Consider the following 22902-nt stretch of genomic DNA (forward strand, 5'->3'; position numbering starts at 1 on the left):
TCCTTTGTAAATTGGTGCTGATCAATTGGGAGAAAAGAAATCTGCTTTGTTATCTAGAAAGCTATTGCTTATGTGATTTGACAGCTTTCCTCCAAGATTTCACTTATCTAAATAAGGTTTATATGAATAATTTAGAAGTTAGAAGGCAAGGTAGGAAATTGGGGGGGGGGGGGGGGGGTACTTATTTCATTGTTGAGCGCAGATTACAAGCCAAAGAGCCAAATGGTCACATAATTTTAACTAATGAAACAGTGGCGTTAGTGTTTTGCTTTCTGCATTAATCAGGGAGAAGGGTTTTCTTTTCTGCATCAGTCAGATCCGTGGAATCAACATGAAACAGATGGAAACCATACAATGTTAACTTGCAAGGACAGGACAGTGATTAATCAATTGTATAAACAAGGACACATGTATATTATCAATTTGTCAATTGTACAATTTCCCATACAATTATAAACTTTTCCAAATCCAGATTAAGAAACTGAAGCATAATATGATTTACCTATGGTTGTTTGAAAATTACCCTTTCATAACGCTTATTTATGTGTCTCATGGGGAAGCTAAATGCCACTGCAGTGGGAATTTAAAATATCAATTTATAGTGCCGGACTAATGATTGATTAATTTTTCTGTCAATCTTATGTATAATTGTATATCAAACCCTTTCATAACATACTTTACCAATGGTTGTTTGAAAATAACCCTTTCATAATGCCTATAAGTTATATGTGTGTCTTATGTGGAAGCTAACAGCCATTGTAGTGGGAACTTCAAATATCAATTTGTAGTGCTGGACTGATGATTGATTAATTATTCGATCAAGCCTATGCATATCAAATTTTAGATCAGCGTAGCAGTGTTGGACATGTGAAATCCATGTGGTTCGTTCGAGAGGAGCATCTGACTAAAGTCTGTGCAATGCTAAACTAACATGATTGGCTAAGTTTAGACTAACAATTCCTTAATCGAATTCTATTCCCCTATCTGACCTGCCATTAAATTAATTGCCTTAAAAATGTGGTTATTGGTCTGAGAAAAATACCAGAAGACCTGTAATTTGAATTTTCTTTTGGGAACCTGATTCAAGCTTATGTTGATCCCTAGGACTTTCATCACATTGAACTATGACCCTCAAACACTTGGTTACTTGTTCTATTCCCACCCTTAATCTGGTTGACTTAAAAATAGTACCATGAGATGTGAGGAACCGTACATGCATGTGTTTAATCTCACATTAGTTGTGCAGTAAGAAGATCGTGGATACTTAAATAAGACAACTTCAAATAATACCTTTTATCTAGTCTTTTTGGGTGAGATCCTAGGCTGTTACAAGTGGTATGATAGCGAACTTGTCCCGTGTCCCATGTTGACAAGGGGACAACTACATGGGCCCTTTTGGGGCCGACCACTAACTAATCATGGTATCTGCGATTTGTTTGTGATTGTGTTTGAGATTGGACCCTTAGCATGGCAAGGATTCCAAGGCTTAAAGTGGGGAAGTATGCGAGGACCCATGCAGGTTTAGTCTCGCATTGATTGTGCACTAGGAAGATCTTGGGTATTTATACAAGTCCGAGGAACTGAAATACTACATTTGTCTAAGTCTTTTTAGGTGAGGTCCTGGGTTATTACTTATAATATTGGAGAATGCATGAGGAGGCAAAAAATTAAGTTGAAGGTGTTGTCGTGGTATAAAAATTAGAAGTGATACTGACAAAAGAGCATTGTATCTAGGGGTTGGTCAATATGACAGTGGCTTAAATTAACAAGGGCGGAACTTTTATGGGTTTGGAAAAAGCTAATTCTGTCTATGGATATAGTCATGAAGAATGATTCATAAAAACTGACCAAATAATTGGGATAGGAGCTATTTGTTGTGATTGTAGATGTGTTACCAAAACAACGGGCACTGTTCTCAGGTACCTAGGACTTAAAAATAATTGTTGTTGTGGATCATCCTTTCATCTGATGGTTTTTTTTAGTATTTTCTGATGAGGGTTGTATGAATGGGGAAGAAGTAGATTACCCTGTACACTGATTTTTTTTTAAATAACCTATTTGCTTCTATACATCTCCTCCTGTTTTTTATCAATCATCTATGCTGCCTTCTTTTCTATTTTTCCCATCTTATCAGGTGGTTTACTGATCTTTTGTTTAGATAAAAGTCCTTCTAATGGCTGTGAAAGATTTCGATTCTGAGAAAGGTGATTCTGCTTACACCATGGGCATAGTAGATTTACTACTTGAATGCGTCGAACTGTCATACAGACCTGGTAAATATCTGCTGATGTTTCCTCTTCTGATATATAAGTTTCTACATTTAGCTTCATTCTACAGTTCATGGACTTTGGAAGCAGTATGATTTAGATTTAGGTTCTTTAAAGTGTAAAAGCTTTGTCCTTTGCACCAATTGTTAGGAAGGGTTTATCTTGATGTAGTATTCTTTATGTTTTGCTTGTAGAGTCTGGTCTTGTCAGGCTCAGGGAAGATATTCATAATGCCCATGGCTATCACTTTCTTGTTCAGTTTGCATTAAAGCTATCCAGCTTGCAGAAGAATCAGGTTGTTCAATCTACTAGTTCAAAATCAGCAGCTCAAGAGACTTCTGAACTGGATGGTCTGGAACCATCTTTCAAACAAGAAGGCAGAGGGGACAGCTCACTATTCGGTCTTTCACCAGCACTGTCCAGGCTACTTGATGTTCTTGTCAATCTAGCACAAACAGGTCCTGTTGAACCTGTTGGTGGGAAGCCCTCAAAATCTAGTTATAGCAAGGCTGCAGGCCATAACAGAAGCCGTACACCTTCAGCCGATAAGTTCAATGACGAGAACTGGGAAAATAGTAATACTAAGATTAAAGATCTTGAAGCTATTCAGATGCTGCAGGATATCTTTCTGAAGGCAGACAATGTAGAACTGCAGGCGGAGGTGTTGAATAGAATGTTTAAAATATTTTCGAGCCATCTTGAGAATTACAAGTTGTGTCAACAACTTCGGACAATGCCTCTTTTCATCCTAAATATGGCAGGGTTTCCTCCATCACTGCAGGAAAACATTCTGAAAATATTAGAGTATGCTGTGACTGTTGTGAACTGTATTCCTGAACAAGAATTGCTTTCACTTTGCTGTTTATTACAGCAACCAATTACTACTAGCCTGAAGCATACAATTCTTGCTTTCTTTGTAAAGCTTCTATCTTTTGATCAGCAGTATAAGAAAGTTCTGAGGGAAGTAGGCATTCTGGAAGTTCTATTGGATGATCTGAAGCAGCACAAGTTTTTCTCTGGAGTAGAGCAGCAAAATAAGACTCCTAGAAGTTTAGAGAGAAAGTTCAGTTCAAATAGCTTCAAGAAACACATGGATAACAAAGATACAATTCTTTCTTCATCCAAATTAGTGGGTTCTGGTTCTGGGAAGTTTCCTATATTCGAAGATGAGGGCACAATTGCTATAGCATGGGATTGTCTTTTCTCTTTGCTAAAGAGAGCTGAAGCTAACCAACTGTCATTCCGATCATCTAACGGGGTCAGCATCGTTCTTCCTTTCTTGGTATCCGATAACCATCGTTCTGGGGTTCTTCGGTTGTTATCATGTCTAATAATTGAAGATGCTTTTCAGGTTTGTATGCATCTCTGATTTTTCTGTATAGAAATAAATGATTTTTCAACTGGGATTTTTTCTATTTAACTTTCCTAACTGGAAATTTATTGTTTCATAATATATGACCTTAATTTCAATTCTATAGAAGTATTTCAGTTGAACTAGATGATGCCAATTCTCTTCCTCCTATAGATAATATCCTTTATGTTCCTCCCAGGCTCATCCAGAAGAACTAGGGGCACTGATTGAGATTCTTAAGAGTGGGATGGTCTCGAGCATTTTGGGATCTCAATACAAGCTTCAGAATGATGCAAAATGTGATATTTTGGGTGCATTATGGCGTACCCTAGGGTCGAATAATTCAGCACAGCGGGTTTTTGGAGAAGCCACTGGATTTTCCCTTTTGTTGACAACATTGCATAGTTTTCAAAGTGGTGACCAGGTAGACACTGAATTGTCTTTAGTGGCTCATATGAAGGTTTTCAGTTTTCTCATGCGAGCTGTAACAGCTGGAGTGTACAACAATGCCATTAATCGATTGAGGCTGCACACGATCATGTCATCGCAAACTTTTTATGATCTTCTGTGTGAGTCTGGTTTGCTTTCTGTGGATTGTGAAAAACAAGTTATCCAGTTGCTCTTGGAACTTGCACTTGAGATTGTTCTTCCACCAACTGTTCTACCAACTGAGAGAGCTTCTTCATCTGATTCATTTGAGGACGAGTCAAGTTTTATTTCAAGTGCCTTACTTGGTTCCTCTAGGCTTGATAGAGAGCGGATATATAATGCAAGTGCTGTGGGTGTGCTGATTCGTTCATTGTTACTCTTTACTCCAAAAGTGCAGCTGGATATACTAAAGTTCATCGAGAAGCTAGCCCATTCTGGCCCCTTCAATCAGGAAAATTTGACTTCTGCCGGTGAGCAGCAAATGCTTCCATCTTATGAGTTATTTTTTTATGCATGATAATCACAATCCATCTCTCATTTGTCTTTTCACCATTTAGGATGCATTGGCCTTCTACTGGAGACAATTGCCCCATTTCTTGAAGGCTCATCTCCATTACTTACACATGCCTTGCGGATTGTGGAGGTCCTCGGAGCATACAAGTCGGTTCCGTGCTTAATATGTCTAGATCTTATATCTAAAGAAGATATATCCATGCCATTAGTTAATCATGTCTATTTACTAGATATTTATTTCTGCTTATAATAACATGTCATGCTTTTATAACAGGCTGTCTTCTTCAGAGCTTCGAGTGCTTGTAAGATGCATTCTTCAACTAAAAGTGAAAAATTCAGGCCATCTCCTTGTTGATATGATGAAGAAGTTAATTCAATTGGAAGATATGAGGTTGGAGAATGTTTCTCTAGCTCCTTTTGTTGAGATGGACATGGGCAAATTTGGTCATGCATCTATTCAGGTGTCCTTGGGAGAAAGAACATGGCCTCCTGCTGCTGGCTATTCTTTCGTCTGTTGGTTTCAGTATCAAAATTTCTTGAAAAGTCAAGTTAAAGAATCAGAACAGGTATCTAAGGCTGGTTCGGGGAGGAGGAGCACTTCTAGTGGACAAGTATTGTGTATATTTTCTGTTGGTGCTGTGGATGATGCCAACACGATTTATGCAGAACTCTACCTCCAAGACAATGGTGTCTTAACTCTTGCAACAAGCAACTCCTGCTCACTGTCATTTCCTGCCATAGAAATGCATGAAGGACGGTGGCATCACCTTGCAGTTGTCCATAGCAAGCCTAATGCATTAGCCGGACTCTTCCAAGCCAGTGTAGCGTATCTTTATCTTAATGGAAAGCTAATACACACGGGAAAGCTTGGGTACTCACCGTCTCCGTTTGGTAAATCACTGCAAGTTACTGTTGGTACACCCGTTGCTCGTGCAAAAGTTACCGAACTATCATGGAGGCTTCGTTCTTGTTATCTCTTCGAGGAGGTGCTCACATCAAGCAGCATATGTTTCATGTATATTCTTGGTCGAGGATATAGGGGGCTCTTCCAGGACACTGATCTTTTAAGATTTGTCCCAAACAAGGCTTGTGGTGGGGGTAGTATGGCAATCCTAGATTCATTGGAAGCTGAATTGCCCTTGGCTTCAAATGTGCAGCGGGTTGATGGTTCTAGTAAACAAGCGATAACTAAAGCAGATGGCAGTGGGATTGTTTGGGATTTGGAAAGATTGACAAGTCTTTCTTTACAGCTCTCTGGAAAGAAACTCATATTTGCATTTGATGGAACATCTTCAGAAGCTTTTCGGGCATCTGGGACATTGTCCTTGCTCAATCTTGTCGATCCAACGTCAGCTGCTGCTTCCCCTATTGGTGGTATATAGACCCTTTAGTTTATTTTATCTTATAGCATCATATTTCCTTGTCTGGAATATGCAGAAATCAATGCCTCTTTCCTTGATTTACAGGTATACCACGTTATGGTCGTTTTAATGGTGATATCTACATCTGCAATCAATGCACAATTGGAGATTGTATTGGCACAGTTGGCGGAATGGCTGTTGTGCTTGCTCTTGTTGAAGCTGCTGAAACTAGGGACATGCTGCACATGGCACTGGAGTTACTCGCATGTTCACTTAACCAGAGTCCTCAGAATGTGAAGGACATGCAAGCCTTGAGAGGATACCATCTGCTTGCGCTCTTCTTGCACCGCAGGATGTCATTGTTTGACATGCAATCACTTGAGATTTTCTTCCAGATTGCTGCATGTGAAGCCTCGTTTTCTGAACCTCAAAAATCCCAAGTAAACCGAGCTATAAGTTTCCCTGTTGGAACTTACCCTGAGTCCAGCTTTGAGGATTTATCATTGCCAAAATTTTCTGATGAAATATCTTCAGTTGGATCTCATGGAGATCTGGATGATTTCTCTGCACAAAAGGATTCCTTTAGTCATCTTTCAGAGCTTGAGAATACTGATTTGTCAGAAGAAAATTCAAACTGCATCGTTCTATCAAATGCTGATATGGTAGAGCATGTTTTATTAGACTGGACATTGTGGGTTACTGCTCCTGTTTCACTTCAAATTGCACTGCTTGGGTTTCTTGAACGCCTGGTATCTATGCACTGGTACAGGAATCATAACCTGACAATCTTACGTCGAATTAACCTTGTCCAGCATTTACTTGTAACTCTGCAGCGTGGTGATGTGGAAGTTCCTGTTCTGGAGAAACTGGTAGTGTTGCTTGGTGTTATTTTGGAGGATGGGTTTTTAGCTTCTGAGTTGGAACTCGTTGTGAGGTTTGTAATCATGACATTTGATCCTCCGCAACTGGCTCCACACAATGAGATTGTTCGAGAGACTATGGGAAAGCATGTTATTGTGAGGAATATGTTATTGGAGATGCTTATTGATTTACAAGTCACCATTAATGGTGAAGAGTTGCTTGAGCAATGGCATAAAATTGTTTCATCCAAGTTGATTACTTATTTTCTTGATGAAGCTGTACATCCAACTAGTATGAGATGGATCATGACTCTTCTTGGAGTGTGCCTTGCTTCTTCTCCTACGTTTGCTCTCAAATTTCGAACTAGTGGAGGTTACCAAGGCTTGACACGTGTGCTTCCGAGCTTTTATGATTCTCCTGAAATATACTACATCCTTTTCTGTTTGATATTTGGGAAGGCTGTCTATCCAAGGGTGCCAGAAGTTCGCATGCTTGACTTCCATGCCCTTATACCTAGTGATGGAAACTATGGGGAGTTGAAGTTTGTTGAGCTGCTGGAAACAATAATAGCTATGGCGAAAGCTACATTTGATAGGTTGAGCATGCAATCAATGCTTGCCCATCAAAATGGTAATCTTTCACATCTCAATGGCACCTTAGTCGCAGAGCTTGTAGAAGCGACAACAGACATGACAGGTGAACTGCAAGGTGAAGCTCTAATGCATAAGACATATGCAGCACGCTTAATGGGTGGGGAAGCAGCAGCCCCTGCTGCTGCTACTTCAATATTACGGTTTATGGTTGACTTGGCAAAAATGTGTACCCCTTTCTCTTCTGTATGCAGGCGAACAGAATTTCTTGAAAGCTGTGTTGATCTATACTTTTCTTGCATAAGGTTTGTTGCCAGATGCTCTTAGCTATGTGTTTATTCCTCCTGACTGCAAATACTATTTCATTATGAATGTAGGCTCCATATTGCTTTTACATTGAAGTCATTATCCTGTGTTTTGTATCTAACCAGCTCAACCCATCATTTTTGTATGACAAATGGTATTTTGCTTTTCAGGGCTGATTGCGCATTAAAGATGGCAAAAAATCTCACAACTGGAGCACCAGATGAGAAGAATTTTAATGATGTTGATGATAATGAAAGTTCTCATAATACATTCTCTAGCTTGCCTTTGGATCAGGAGCAGTCTACCAAAGCTTCTATGAGCATAGGAAGCTTTCCTCATGAGCAGAAAAGTACCAGCTCTGAAGATATGCTCAGGTTGCAGAATTATCTATCAAGTAGCAATGAAGTCAAAGGAGATCATTTGTCACTTGTGGAATCTGGCAAACCTTTCACAGGAGAAGATTATCAAACTCTTCAAAGTTTTGATGAGCAGAGCCTCAGGCAAATCCCGGTTGCTCCCGATGCTCCTTCTCCTGAATCTAAATATCAGGATTCCATTAGGACTTCAGATCCCAAACAACAAACAGATTCCCTTAGCTCTGCATCTATGAATGTGCCTGATTCTCCTGTTCTTTCAGAGAAATCAAATTCCAAAGCAGTAGTGACACCAACTGCATCTCCTATGGTAGCATTAACATCTTGGCTTGGCAGCACAAGCAGTAACAATGATGCAAAAGTACGAACGGCTACTCCGTCCATAGGATCTTCTATCTCTGTGAATGAATATGATGCATCTCCTGATTTAAGATTGCATTCACAAGAATCATCTGCTGCAAAAACATTCTTCCCAATAAATCCAAAGCTGCTACTTGAAATTGACGATTCAGGCTATGGAGGCGGCCCTTGTTCTGCTGGAGCTGCTGCTGTTTTAGATTTTGTGGCAGAAGTTCTTGCTGATATTGTCTCGGAACAATTGAAAGCAACCCAGTTTGTAGAGGGCATTTTAGAGGCTGTTCCTCTATATGTGGATGTGGAATCTGCTTTAGTTTTCCAAGGATTGTGTCTAAGTAGATTGATGAACTTCCTGGAAAGGCATCTTTTGCGTGATGATGAAGAAGATGGGAAGAGACTTGATAAGAATCGCTGGTCTGTAAATTTGGACTCGCTTTGCTGGCTGGTTGTGGATCGTATATATATGGGCTGTTTTCCTGAGCCAGTTGGGGTATTAAGAATGCTGGAATTCTTATTGTCCATGTTACAGCTTGCAAATAAAGATGGCCGTATTGAAGAAGCAGCACCTGTAGGGAAAGGTATATTGTCCATTGCAAGGGGAACCAGGCACCTTGAGGCATATATTCTTGCCATTCTGAAAAACACTAACCGCATGATCATGTACTGTTTTCTGCCTTTATTTCTGAAGTCTATTGGAGAGGATGATCTGCTTTTAGGTTTGGGCTTTCAGACAGAGAGTGGGAAAGGCTTACATATCAAAGCATCGGAAGATGACTCTTCTATCAATATATGCACAGTTTTGCGGCTATTAATTGCTAACAAGCGACTCATATTGTGTCCAAGCAATCTTGATACTGATTTGATTTGCTGTCTTTGTATAAATCTAATTGCTCTTCTCCATGACAAGAGACCAACAGTCAAAAACCTGGCAGTGGATGTCATTAAGTATCTGCTTTTGCATCGTCGGCCCGCACTTGAGGACTTACTTGTTTCTAAACCAAACCAAGGACAAACATTGGATGTTCTGCATGGGGGATTTGACAAATTATTGACTGGAAATCGCTCCATGTTTTTTGAATGGCTTCAGAGCTCCGAGCAGACTATCAATAAGGTCTTGGAGCAGTGTGCTTCTATTATGTGGGTACAGTATGTTGCTGGGTCAGCAAAGTTTCCTGGGGTGAGAATAAAGGGCATGGAAGTCCGGCGGAAGAGAGAAATGGGAAGAAAATCACGGGATGCTGCAAAGTTAGACTTAAAACATTGGGAGCAGATTAGTGAACGAAGATATGCTCTTGAATTGGTTCGAGATCTAATGTCCACTGAACTTAGAGTCATTCGTCAAGATAAATATGGATGGGTTCTTCATGCTGAGAGTGAATGGCAAACTCAACTCCAGCAACTGATACATGAAAGAGGAATTTTTCCTATTCGACAAGATCCAGAATGGCAGCTCTGTCCTATTGAAGGACCATATCGAATGCGTAAGAAGCTTGAGCGCTGCAAACTAAAAGTTGATACAATTCAAAATGTTCTTTGCAGAGGTTTTGAACTGGAAGATGCAAAGCTTGTTATGGAAAAGCATCAAAGTGGTGTGGGTACATCTGGATCTGATGAAAATTCAAATTTTAATATTTTGTCAGATGGTGCTAATCAGAAGTATTTAGATGGTGGTGACTATGAGGAATCATTCAAAGAAGAAGGGTTCACAGCTGAAATCCCAGTCTCTGCTCAGATGGGGTGGAATGATGATTGTTCTAGCAGTATAAATGAACAAAGTCTTCACTCTGCTCTGGAGTTTGGTGTTAAGTCAAGTGCCTATTCTGAACAAATTACAGAGAGCTTCAATTTGAAATCTGATCTAGGTTCTCCAAGGCAATCATCCTCTGTTAGGGTTGATGATGTAAAAACTTCTGAAGAGAAGTCAGAGAAGGAGTTACATGATAATGGTGAATATCTTATCAGGCCCTATCTTGAACCTTCTGAAAAGATTAGGTTCAGGTATAATTGTGAACGTGTTGTAGGTCTCGACAAGCATGATGGTATATTTCTTATAGGAGATCTCTGTTTATATGTTATCGAAAACTTCTATATTGATGATTCTGGGTGCATATGTGAAAAGGGTAGTGAAGATGATCTCTCTGTGATTGACCAAGCTCTGGGTGTGAAGAAGGATGTCTCAGGAAGCAGTGAATTCCAGTCAAAATCACCCTCATCATGGGGCATGATGGCAAAGACATTGGTTGGTGGAAGAGCATGGGCATACAATGGGGGTGCTTGGGGCAAGGAGAAGGTGTGCAGTAGTGGAAATCTGCCACACCCATGGCATATGTGGAAACTTGATAGTGTTCATGAACTCCTTAAACGTGATTACCAGCTGCGTCCTGTGGCTATTGAGATATTTAGCATGGATGGATGTAATGATCTTCTGGTTTTCCACAAAAAGGAGCGGGAGGAAGTGTTCAAAAACTTGATTGCTATGAATCTCCCACGGAATAGCATGTATGTTTCTTGCACAGGCCTTTTCTTTCACTAATTTACCCTTTGCTCTATTTTCCTTGCAGACATATTACTCAAGTTTCTCGAATGGTTGGGACAAGGCTGATGGTTATATAGTGTTTGAGTTTGATGCAAATTATGCGGTAGATATAGATTGATGAATCTAGTTTCATTTGTCTGTCTGCAGATGCATTTATTTAAGTGTTACACATGTTTTTTGATCACATAATATTTTTTATTTTTTAAGCCATAAGTTTTGTTTACATGGAGTTGGCTAAATGAAACATATGCTGCTACTGAACACCTTATCTCTCATCAATTCAGTTGTCTTTTCTGTACATGTGTGTGTTATTTTTTTGTCTTCCTTCTAGAAACTAAGAGAATAGAACTCTATTATATTAGCTCATGCCTGGCTTTTTCACATTCTACATGAAAAGTTAATTTTCCTCTCCCTGATTAGCATATTTGTTTGGTTCTCTAAGAATCTTTGCATGCTTGTACTCTTGTGCCATTATAGAATGCTATCATTGTGGCACATCTCTCTAACTCTTATCCACGACAAACAAACAGCTATGGATAGCTTTTGCTAGATTGTCTTGTGATGCTTACAAAATACAAAATTGATCATGATTCTCTGCAGTATAGATAATTATCTTTAATGGCTATCAATTATTCCTCTTTCTTCCATTTGCTGGTGGTCTTGAAACCAACACCTTTATTGTTTGAGACTCCATAGAACTGTTACAAACAATTTGTTGAAGTGGTATACTTTGATGGAAGCTTTTTGTCAAAATGTGCTCTCTAGAACTATAGAATTGTCGAACCACACACCTCATTTTTAAGTTGTATTATAATCATTGTTATTATTAGTATTATTGTTAATTACTATTACTACTACTAATTTTGTCACTATTGCTGTGGTTGTCATTAGAGGAGTACTAGCATCTGAAGCACTATGCGGTTGATCTTCAAGATCTATAATAGTTTTGTCATAATCTACTATCATAATTCTTAGAAATAATTTGGCGCACAATCTCATATGATCATTACAAGTTTTTTTTTTTTTTTTGTAGACAAAGCTCAATATGTTGCATTAATCTTGAATTTGTAAATCAATATCTTTGGTATTATGGACTATCTGTCTGTGTATGCAATGCATCATATATTTTCTTGCCTTATTGGTGTTTTTATAGCTAAAATAACCATAATGTTTTGAGAAAGGGAGAAATAATTCCCCAAGTGGTCCCATAAATGCCGCATAATTGATATTAATGTGTTCAAACAGCAAGTAGAAGAATTATAATCATCTCAAAGACTATAAACCAAAGTTGACATTTACAATTGAAGTCTTTTTATTCTTTTTTTTTTATCTCTTATTATTTGCCAATAGAGGGAGGGCCTTGGAGCAACGGGAAGGTTGCTTCATTGCGACCTTGACATTACGGGTCTTAAACATAGAAATAAGCCTCTCTGCATGCAGGGATAAGGCTGCGTACATCTGACCCTCCTTAGACCTCCTGGTAGCAGAAGCCGTACACACTAGGATGCTCTTTATCTCATTTTATTTGAGTAATTCCAAACTAAAGTTCAAACCCGAGCTTTGCTGATGGAGGGATCTTGACAAGAGAAGTAGAAAATAGAGTTAACAATGATCAATTCTATAAATCATCGTCTCTTTCAGCACCCAACTTCGCAACTAATTAGTTTGAATTTTGTATGACTATAATACAATACAAAATTCTCATGCCTAAAACTTGCTATTTGGTAGGTAAAATGGGATCAATATAGTTGGCTCTAACTTCAGGCTTTGCTGCTTAGGTGCTGACTCATTGAGAAAGCAAAACTTGATACCTAAAAAACCTGAATAAATCCATCCAAAAATCAAATCAAGGAACTACTGCTGCCTCATATCTATTAATTTTATCATACAAAATTCCTGTGCATGCAATCCTAAAGAATTCAGGCGCTTACTTTACATGCAAGGCTTTAGCCATTGGCTACCTCTAAAGAAGGCTATTTTCTCTTATTTCGCTATGATTTATGGGCAGCCTGCCATTTTGCTCATGACTTTTTGCCACATCAAATGGTACTTCATTTGCAGCTCATGAATTCTAATGATACTTTTCTTGTGACGAGAACATGCTGTCAATCTTATTCCTTCCACATATAGTACCTTGTTTGTTGTTCTTTCCTAGTAAACTATCTCCTAAGATCCACATGTAGTCTAAAGCTGCAAACTATAAGGAGATATATAAGAAATACATGTCCTTTTTATTTCAGTTAAAAATTTAGTTAGTAACCAAGGTGCTTACGATTAAGGCCAGTCCCTTAATTAGAGCTACATGCTATGGAGAACTTCTTGGGATATTATGATCATGTGAAAGAGGAGGATTTTTGATTTAAAGGGTCTCAGATCTATGTGGAAGTGACAGAAAAGAGGAAGAGAAGACCTAAGAGAACCTGTACAAAGGCATGGATATTTGAAATAGTTTTTATGTTGGATGGTGTAGCCTTTCTTGACTTTTTTCTTGGTGTAGTTTGCAACATATGGTCTGAATTATCAGTTATTTGTGACCTAAATTTCCTGTACCCCTATATATATTTGGCCGATGCTTTCTCACTGTTCACTTTCATGTGACTTGTGTATCAATGAAGAATTTAAACAAATGGCACTTGTCAAATTCTTGAAGCTATATTTTGGCTAGCAATTCTGTCAATTGTCTTCAATATATGCTCATGACTTGAAACTCTGAATCAACTAATTGTATAGAATACTAACAAGCATATATTCAACAGGTTAGATACAACAATTTCAGGCTCATCAAAACAAGAAAGCAATGAGGGAAGCCGTCTTTTTAAAATATTGGCCAAGTCATTTTCAAAGAGGTGGCAAAATGGAGAGATAAGCAACTTCCAGTACCTAATGCATCTTAACACTCTTGCAGGAAGGGGGTATAGTGATCTCACACAATATCCAGTTTTTCCATGGGTTCTTGCAGATTATGAGAGTGAAACTCTGGATTTGACGAACCCTCGAACTTTCCGTAAACTTGACAAACCAATGGGATGCCAAACAGCAGAGGGAGAGGATGAATTCAAGAAGAGGTTAGTTTATGATAGCCATTTAAGTTTAAGTTACTTTCATCACCAACTAGTCTGACTGTTTCTTATCTATTCTCAGATATGAAAGCTGGGATGACCCTGATGTTCCAAAGTTTCACTATGGTTCTCATTATTCTAGTGCTGGGATTGTTCTTTTCTATCTTGTAAGGCTGCCGCCACTGAGTGCTGAAAACCAAAAATTGCAAGGTGGTCAGTTTGATCATGCTGATCGCTTATTCAATAGTGTGAAAGATACGTGGTCCAGTGCAGCTGGAAAGAGTAACACATCAGATGTGAAGGAACTAATTCCAGAATTTTTTTACATGCCTGAGTTTTTGGAGAATCGATTTAACCTCGACTTGGGAGAAAAACAGTCAGGAGAAAAGGTATATTTTATAAAAGCCACCAGGATTCCGTCGTTTGAACTTTTCAACGGATTAGTTTAAATGTACTATGTAAATTTTTTGCAGTTGTTAGTGTAAGTGCTTGACTACTTTACATAAAGTCACAAGGTACTGTCTTTCAGGTTGGTGATGTTGTTTTGCCCCCTTGGGCCAAAGGCAGTGCCAGAGAGTTTATAAGGAAACACCGGGAGGCCTTGGAATGTGATTATGTTTCTGAGAATCTGCATCACTGGATAGACCTCATTTTTGGATATAAACAAAGGGGAAAGGTGAGTAGTAACTCCTTATTTGTAATCCATGATCTACAATTACAATATCCTAAAATTCTGAATCATTTAATATGGCATACAAGTTGGCCACTTCCTTTTCCATCTTGTAGCGAAAGCCATTACCTGGGCATGTAACTTGAAGCTAACAAAACCTTTTTTTAGTGATCCACCCCACCACCTATAACTAAAGTGGACTAAACGCAAAAATGCTGTTTCTTTTGTATTTAGTCTGTCATAACAACAGCTATACTTCAAAAGATGGCTATGTTTTCCCCTCCTTTTCTTTCACACGTTATGACTGTGACCTTTAGGGTTTTGGCAATTACATAATAACCATAAGACTACCAAATATTGTTTAAATTATTAAGAATTAGATATTTGAATCCTTTCCCATCCATTCCTATCCCATCACCTTAAGCATTTTTAAGTCTTGTCATGACCTCCATCTAGGTATCCTTATTATGAAAGGACTAACGCGTTGCATGATAGGGACTGGGCTGGCAGTGTGCCCATGCTTATCATGCTGTGTCATGCGAAGACTTGAAACCTGCAGGCGTTGAAATAATTTATGGTTTTAATTTCACCACTGATATATTAACATGTGCACTGATATAAAACACATTTTAAACATATGAGCATAGTTGAAGTTTTATTAAAAAGGGGAATTTACTTTCCCATCCCTCTAAAGACTCCACTGTAACAAAAAGTCCTTGTTAATTAAATCTAAAACAACCGGTCCAGAAACTTTCCAAACTGTAATTCCCGGTCCCTGAGCCCCTTTTATTTTGAAATAAGATACCGAAAATGCCCCTTCCCTCATGATCTCCCATCCTTCCGAAGAAGAAAAATTTCAGAGACTTTCCGAACTGTAATCTCCGAGCCGCGGCTGCTGCCGACCGCGGCCTGCCCCCTCCCGCGGCCGCCGCCGACCGCGGCCTGCCCCCTCCCGCGGCCGCCGCCGGCCCGGCTCGCCTCCTCCCGAGCCCCCTCCCGCGGCCGCGCCGCCGGGAATGCCTCCGCCCCCGCCCCCATGGTGGGAAGGTGCCGAAGAAGAGGAAGAAGGGCGCCGTCCCGCATCCTGCGGCTGTCGCCGGCCACGGCCCGCCCTCCTCCAGCGTCCGCCGTGGCCCAGCCCCTTTCCGGCACCGCCGGCCTCGCAGAAAGAGAAGAAAGAAGAAGAAGGGAAGAAGAGAAGGAAAAAAAGAAAAAGAAAAGAAAAAGTTTGAACTGGGGTCGACTCCTGCTCTGCTGGGGTCGACTCGTGAGAATCTTGGGTCGACTCGCTCACTTCTACAACAATTTTCTAAGAACACTTAACTGTGTGCACAGTCCTGTTAACTGTGTTCGCAGACAACTTAACTGTGTGCCGCCAGCTCGCGGAAGGAGAAAAAAGAAGAAAGAAGAAGAAGGGAAGAAGAGAAGAAAAAAAAAGAAAAAAAAAGAAGAAAAAAAGGAAAAAATAAAAATAAAGTTAAATAAGCTTGGAACAATTAAATAAGTTTGGAATACACTTAATCTAACATGACACACAGTTAAATAAGCTTGGAACATATTTAAATCATCCCGGAACATACTTATTCTACCCCAGAACACAGTTATTTCGACTGTGCACACAGTTAAGTGTTATTAGAAAATTATTGTAGACTTATGCTGAGCTGGGGTCAAGCTGGGGTCGACCCCTGAAGAGCTGGGGTCGACCCCTGAAATCAGGTAGAAAAACAGCTCTCTGGAAAGCCTGAGAGAGTCGACTCCAGGTGAGCAGGGGTCGACTCGTGCTATTAAGGGGTCGACTCCACGTGAGCAGGGGTCGACCCCAGGTCTGTGAACACAGTTAAGTTGTATGTGAACACAGTTAACTTGTCTAGGAACACAGTTAAGTTGTCTGTGAACACAGTTAACTTGTCTAGGAACACAGTTGTTTAGGAACACAGTTAAGTTGTTTGGGAACACAGTTAACTTGTCTGGGAACACAGTTAAGTTGTCTATGAACACAGTTAATTTGTCTAGGAACACAGTTAACTTGTCTAGGAACACAGTTGTTTAGGAACACAGTTAACTTGTCTAGGAACACAGTTAACTTGTCTAGGAACACAGTTGTCTAGGAACACAGTTAAGTTGTCTTTGAACACAGTTAAGTTGTTTAGGAACACAGTTATCTAAGAATACAGTTAACTTGTCTAGGAACACAGTTAAATTGTCTGTGAACACAGTTAACTTGTCTAGGAACACAGTTGTTTAGGAACACAGTTAAGTTGTTTGGGAACACAGTTAACTTGTTTGGGAACACAGTTAAGTTGTCTAGGAACACAGTTAATTTATCTAGGAACACAGTTAACTTGTCTAGGAACACAATTAATTTGTCTAGGAATACAGTTGTCTAAGAACACAGTTAAGTTGTCTGTAAACACAGTTAACTTGTCTAGGAACACAGTTGTCTAGGAACACAGTTAAGTTGTTTGGGAACACAGTTAACTTGTCTAGGAACACAGTTAACTTGTCTAGGAACACAGTTGTCTAGGAACACAGTTAAGTTGTCTGTGAACACAGTTAACTTGTCTAGGAACACAGTTGTTTAGGAACACAGTTAAGTTGTTTGGGAACACAGTTAACTTGTCTGGAAACACAGTTAAGTTGTCTAGGAACACAGTTAATTTGTCTAGGAACACAGTTAACTTGTCTAGGAACACAGTTGTTTAGGAACACAGTTAAATTGTTTGGGAACACAGTTAACTTGTCTAGGAACACAGTTAACTTGTCTAGGAACACAGTTAAGTTGTCTGTGAACACAGTTAAGTTGTCTGGGAACACAGTTATCTAAGAATACAGTTAACTTGTCTAGGAACACAGTTAAGTTGTCTGTGAACACAGTTAACTTGTCTAGGAACACAGTTGTTTAGGAACACAGTTAAGTTGTTTGGGAACACAGTTAACTTGTCTGGGAACACAGTTAAGTTGTCTAGGAACACAGTTAATTTGTCTAGGAACACAGTTAACTTGTCTAGGAACACAGTTATTTAGGAACACAGTTAAATTGTTTGGGAACACAGTTAACTTGTCTAGGAATACAGTTAACTTGTCTAGGAACACAGTTGTCTAAGAACACAGTTAAGTTGTCTGTGAACACAGTTAAGTTGTTTAGGAACACAGTTATCTAAGAATACAGTTAAGTTGTCTAGGAACACAGTTAAGTTGTCTGTGAACACAGTTAACTTGTCTAGGAATACAGTTGTTTAGGAACACAGTTAAGTTGTTTGGGAACACAGTTAACTTGTCTGGGAACACAGTTAAGTTGTCTAGGAACACAGTTAATTTGTCTAGGAACACAGTTAACTTGTCTAGGAACACAGTTAACTTGTCTAGGAACACAGTTGTCTAGGAACACAGTTAAGTTGTCTGTGAACACAGTTAACTTGTCTAGGAACACAGTTGTCTTGGAACACAGTTAAGTTGTTTGGGAACACAGTTAACTTGTCTAGGAACACAGTTAACTTGTCTAGGAACACAGTTAACTTGTCTAGGAACACAGTTAATTTGTCTAAGAACACAGTTGTCTAGGAACACAGTTAACTTGTCTAGGAACACAGTTGTCTTGGAACACAGTTAAGTTGTTTGGGAACACAGTTAACTTGTCTAGGAACACAGTTAACTTGTCTAGGAACACAGTTGTCTAGGAACACAGTTAAGTTGTCTGTGAACACAGTTAACTTGTCTAGGAACACAGTTGTCTAGGAACACAGTTCAGTTGTTTGGGAACACAGTTAACTTGTCTAGGAACACAGTTGTCTAGGTACATAGTTAAGTTATCTAGGAACACAATTAACTTGTTTGTGAACACAGTTAACTTGTCTAGGAACACAGTTAATTTGTCTAGGAACACAGTTAAGTTGTCTGTGAACACAGTTAACTTGTCTAGGAACACAGTTGTCTTGGAACACAGTTAACTTGTCTAGGAACACAGTTAACTTGTCTAGGAACACAGTTAACTTGTCTAGGAACACAGTTAATTTGTGTAGGAACACAGTTGTCTAGGAACACAGTTAAGTTGTCTATGAACACAGTTAACTTGTCTAGGAACACAGTTGTTTGGGAACACAGTTAACTTGTCTAGGAACACAGTTATCTAGGTACATAGTTAAGTTATCTAGGAACACAGTTAACTTGTTTGTGAACACAGTTAACTTGTCTAGGAACACAGTTAATTTGTCTAGGAACACAGTTGTCTAGGAACACAGTTAAGTTGTCTGTGAACACAGTTAATTTGTCTAGGAACACAGTTGTCTAGGAACACAGTTCAGTTGTCTGGGAACACAGTTAACTTGTCTAGGAACACAGTTGTCTAGGTACATAGTTAAGTTATCTAGGAACACAGTTAACTTGTTTGTGAACACAATTAACTTGTCTAGGAAAGCCTGAGAGTCGACTCCAGGTGAGCAGGGGTCGACTCGTGCTGTTAAGGGGTCGACTCCAGATGAGCAGAGGTCGACTCCAGGTCTGTGAACACAGTTAAGTTGTCTGTGAACACAATTAACTTGTCTAGGAACACAGTTAACTTTATTTTTATTTTTATTTTATTTTCTTTTCTTTTTTTTCTTTCATTTTCTTTTATTTTCTTTTCTTTTTCTTTTTTTTTTTTCTTCTCTTCTTCCCTTCTCCTTCTTTCTTCTTCCTTCTCCTCTCGCGAGGCCGGCAGCTACGGAAGGGGGTCGGACGGTGGCGGCCACAGGATGGGGCCACCGGGGGGGCAGCGGCTCCTCTTCTTTGGCACCTCCCCACCGTGGGGGCGGAGGTATTTCCGGCGGCGCGGAAGGGGGCAGCGGGTGCGGGAGGGGGCGGGCTGTGGCCGGCGGCAGGCGCGGGAGGGGGTGGGCCGTGGCTGGCGGCTGCCTTTTTCTTCTCCTTCTTCGGTGGGAATGGGAGAGGCGGGGGCATTTTGGTCCCATAAAGCAATGTTGAAATATATATGGACCGGTTGTTAAACAACCGGTCAACAGGGATTTAATGTTAAAGTTCGGTCAATAAATGGACCGCTGAGCAAGTTCCCCTATTAAAAAAGAGTTATAGATTATTTTAGATATCCAAGCTAAGTGCAATGATACATGTGTGTTGCATAATTTTGAGTAATTTGTGATTCTAACTTTCACAACCATTTTACACATTAAAAAAAAAACTGACACAGGACATTTAAATACGTACATCCATTAACATCATTTTATGGGAAGAGATAAGCTGCACCCCTGACGCACACCTCACCTAAAATTTTTGTTTCTATGGACTCATATGTTGTACATCAATATGGTAGGACATGTTATTTTACATTGAGCTTTACAAAATGTTGGTTATATCAAACAAAATAACTAACTTCTGATAGATCTGCTTCAAAATATTGCACAATTGAGGTGCACAGACTTAGTTGGGCTCAATATGTTCTGCAAGTCCAAATGCAATTTTTATATTCCTTTATGTATATGAATGTTTTCTTATATCTTGTGTGAAAATGAAACATCTATGAAGCTCACTCCTTACACCACTAGGTGTATGCCTCATCTCATTGAAAGTCTGCATTACACCAATGCCTTTCTAAACACTGCTTATAGCTTCTATATATTCATGCAATTGCATATGTTTGCCTGAACAGAGTGCAAATGACGTTATGGTAATGAGGCAAATAATAGCTATATCAACCTTCCATCTAGCTTTTTCATTATGGGAATCAACTCCATAGCTGGCTTAGGTGGTCTTCTTTGGATTTCTGAAACTGTGGTGGCAGGAAAAATGGCTTTAGGAATTAGACAATGGATTCTTAATGATAGTTAAAGCTAGGCCTGGCCCTGTCAAATAACTATTAGTGAAAAAGAGATGGCTTTTCTTTTAACTGTTGAAACAAATAAGGCTGTTAGAACTGAACTTAACTGTCAGTTGCATTGTGTTCTTCGGAAATATTGGTAATAATTCTGGAGAAGTGTAGAAGAGTGTCATAGAAATAGGTCCACCCAGTACAATAATTAAAACTTTCGGTCTCTAATTCATATACATTTTCTTTGGCAAACTTTTGATTTCAAGCCTGATATCTGCTACATATTACATTTACATGTTGATTTCATAGTGGTTCATAACTAGTGTTCTTTTACTATTTATGCAGGCAGCTGAAGAAGCTGTTAATGTTTTCTATCACTACACTTATGAAGGAAGTGTTGACATAGATTCAGTTACAGACCCTACCATGAAGGCATCTATTCTAGCCCAAATCAATCATTTTGGTCAGACCCCGAAGCAGCTATTTCTCAAGCCCCATGCGAAGAGGAGAACTGACAGAAAATCCCTCCCTCATCCCCTCCGATACTGTGCCCATTTGGTCTCCCAGCAGATTCGAAAGCTCTCTTCATCTATCTCTCAGATTGTCACTTTCCATGAAAAGGTCCTTATTGCTGGGACAAATAGCTTTCTTAAGCCGGTAACATACAGCAAGTACATCTCATGGGGGTTTCCTGATCGAAGCTTGAGAATAATGAGCTATGACCAGGATCGACTCCTTTCCACTCATGAGAACCTTCATGGAGGGAACCAGATCCAGTGCGCTGGAGTAAGTCATGATGGTCAGATTCTGATCACTGGGGCTGATGATGGAGTAGTTGCAGTCTGGAGATTTGTTAAAGATGGGATCCGTGGTCAACTCCGCCTGAGATTGGAGCGCGCCCTTTGTGCCCACACCGCCAAGATAACATGCCTCTATGTTAGCCAGCCTTACTCGCTGATTGTGACCGGCTCTGAAGACTGCACTGTCATCTTTTGGGATCTGACTAACTTGGTCTTTGTGAAGCAGCTCCCTGAGTTCTCGGCACGAGTGTCGGCTGTCCATGTAAACGATCTCACAGGGGAGATTCTGACTGCTGCTGGAATTCTCCTTGCAGTGTGGAGCGTCAATGGAGACTGTCTAGCAGTTGTGAACACCTCACAACTCCCTTCTGATCTTATTTTGTCAGTGACAAGCCCAATGCACTCTGATTGGCTGGATACGAATTGGTATGTAACAGGTCATCAGAGTGGGGCGGTGAAGATCTGGAAGATGGTGCATTGTTCTTCTTCTGAGGCAAGTGGAAGGAGCTCATCTCCAACCAATGGCGTGGGTGGGTTGGGCTTAACCAGGGCACCAGAGTATAGGTTGGTTCTACACAAGGTACTCAAGTCCCACAAGCATCCAGTTACAGCGCTTCACCTTGCATCTGACCTTAAGCAGTTGCTGAGTGGGGATGTTGGTGGGCACCTGCTGTCTTGGACCATACCAGAAGACAGCTTGAGAGCATCCCGTGGTCAAGGTTGATGATACTCGAACAAGTTCAGCTGCTAGATACCTCAGCAATCTGGATCCTTTGATTAGGACTCGGTTTTCTCGACTCTGATGCCTGTTTGAGTGAAGAGCATCGTCAAGAGCTGGGCTAGACGTGACACATAAAACAAGGGGCTTTGCTGAAGGGCCGCAGAAGAGTTCTAATAAGCTCATGCAACAGAAACAATAACACCAATATGGCATGTCCATGACTGCTAACAGATTGAAGGGAGGCACTCGATTTTTAATATATCAAGGTGAGGGAGTTGGTTTAATTTTATGCTGTGCGCTATTTGCTGGATTTACCTGTTTTGCTGTAAATAGGTGGTAACCAGTGCATGCGTGTAAAATTGTATAGGATGGGTATAGAATGTATTGGGACTGTGATGTCTTGTGAGGGATTAAGTATGATGAAAGGTGGGGTGGGAGTGATGAACATTGATTGATTAACTTCAGCTTTTTGTTGTCTTCATTCTTTGCGAGGGTGTAATTTGGCACCCCTTATTCAGCTTATTTTGTGGATGATGTAGGTAAAAGGTTGCTGTCTTTCTCATCACTCTCAGATGCAAGTATATGCTCCCTGTATTTTTTTTCTCACATAAAGAAAACAGCTTGACAGAAAACCTTACACTTGTTTGGACAGAAAGCACTGACTAGGGTTTGACTATGAGTTGAGCCACAATGTTTATTCCTCTCCTCCTTTTGGAGTGAGATTATGATGCAGATTAGTAAACAAGTCTCATTCATGTCACGGGAAGAGAGGAAGATTGGACTGGATCATCTCATGCCCTACTCCAGGCTGAGTGCTAGATGGATTGGGTGGAGTCTAGCAGTTGGTGAGTCCATTAGTTTGGCGTAACTCATCGAACGTATGAGTGAATCTCTGAACAATTAACTT

General features: G+C 39.9%; 1 protein-coding gene across 2 annotated transcripts in view; it reads left to right on the top strand.

The window, feature by feature from the left end:
• The window catches only part of LOC103723915 (protein SPIRRIG), a 48467-nt gene extending 25840 nt beyond the window's left edge, over nucleotides 1-22627 (top strand). The window contains exons 9-19 of one of the 2 annotated variants that reach the window (XM_039128936.1): nucleotides 2159-2273; nucleotides 2462-3618; nucleotides 3818-4517; nucleotides 4605-4707; nucleotides 4835-5934; nucleotides 6027-7677; nucleotides 7849-10908; nucleotides 13702-14010; nucleotides 14087-14393; nucleotides 14534-14680; nucleotides 20820-22627. In XM_039128936.1, coding sequence (XP_038984864.1) covers nucleotides 2159-2273; nucleotides 2462-3618; nucleotides 3818-4517; nucleotides 4605-4707; nucleotides 4835-5934; nucleotides 6027-7677; nucleotides 7849-10908; nucleotides 13702-14010; nucleotides 14087-14393; nucleotides 14534-14680; nucleotides 20820-21998 — 9828 coding nt within the window. In that variant the 3' untranslated portion in view covers nucleotides 21999-22627. The remainder of the gene's footprint in view (nucleotides 1-2158; nucleotides 2274-2461; nucleotides 3619-3817; nucleotides 4518-4604; nucleotides 4708-4834; nucleotides 5935-6026; nucleotides 7678-7848; nucleotides 10909-13701; nucleotides 14011-14086; nucleotides 14394-14533; nucleotides 14681-20819) is intronic. The other variant, XM_039128937.1, reaches the window with a different exon arrangement.
• Nucleotides 22628-22902: the final 275 nt, after the last annotated feature.

The sequence above is a fragment of the Phoenix dactylifera genome, chromosome 8 (genome assembly GCF_009389715.1).
Source record: "Phoenix dactylifera cultivar Barhee BC4 chromosome 8, palm_55x_up_171113_PBpolish2nd_filt_p, whole genome shotgun sequence".
Classification (NCBI taxonomy): Eukaryota; Viridiplantae; Streptophyta; class Magnoliopsida; order Arecales; family Arecaceae; genus Phoenix; species Phoenix dactylifera.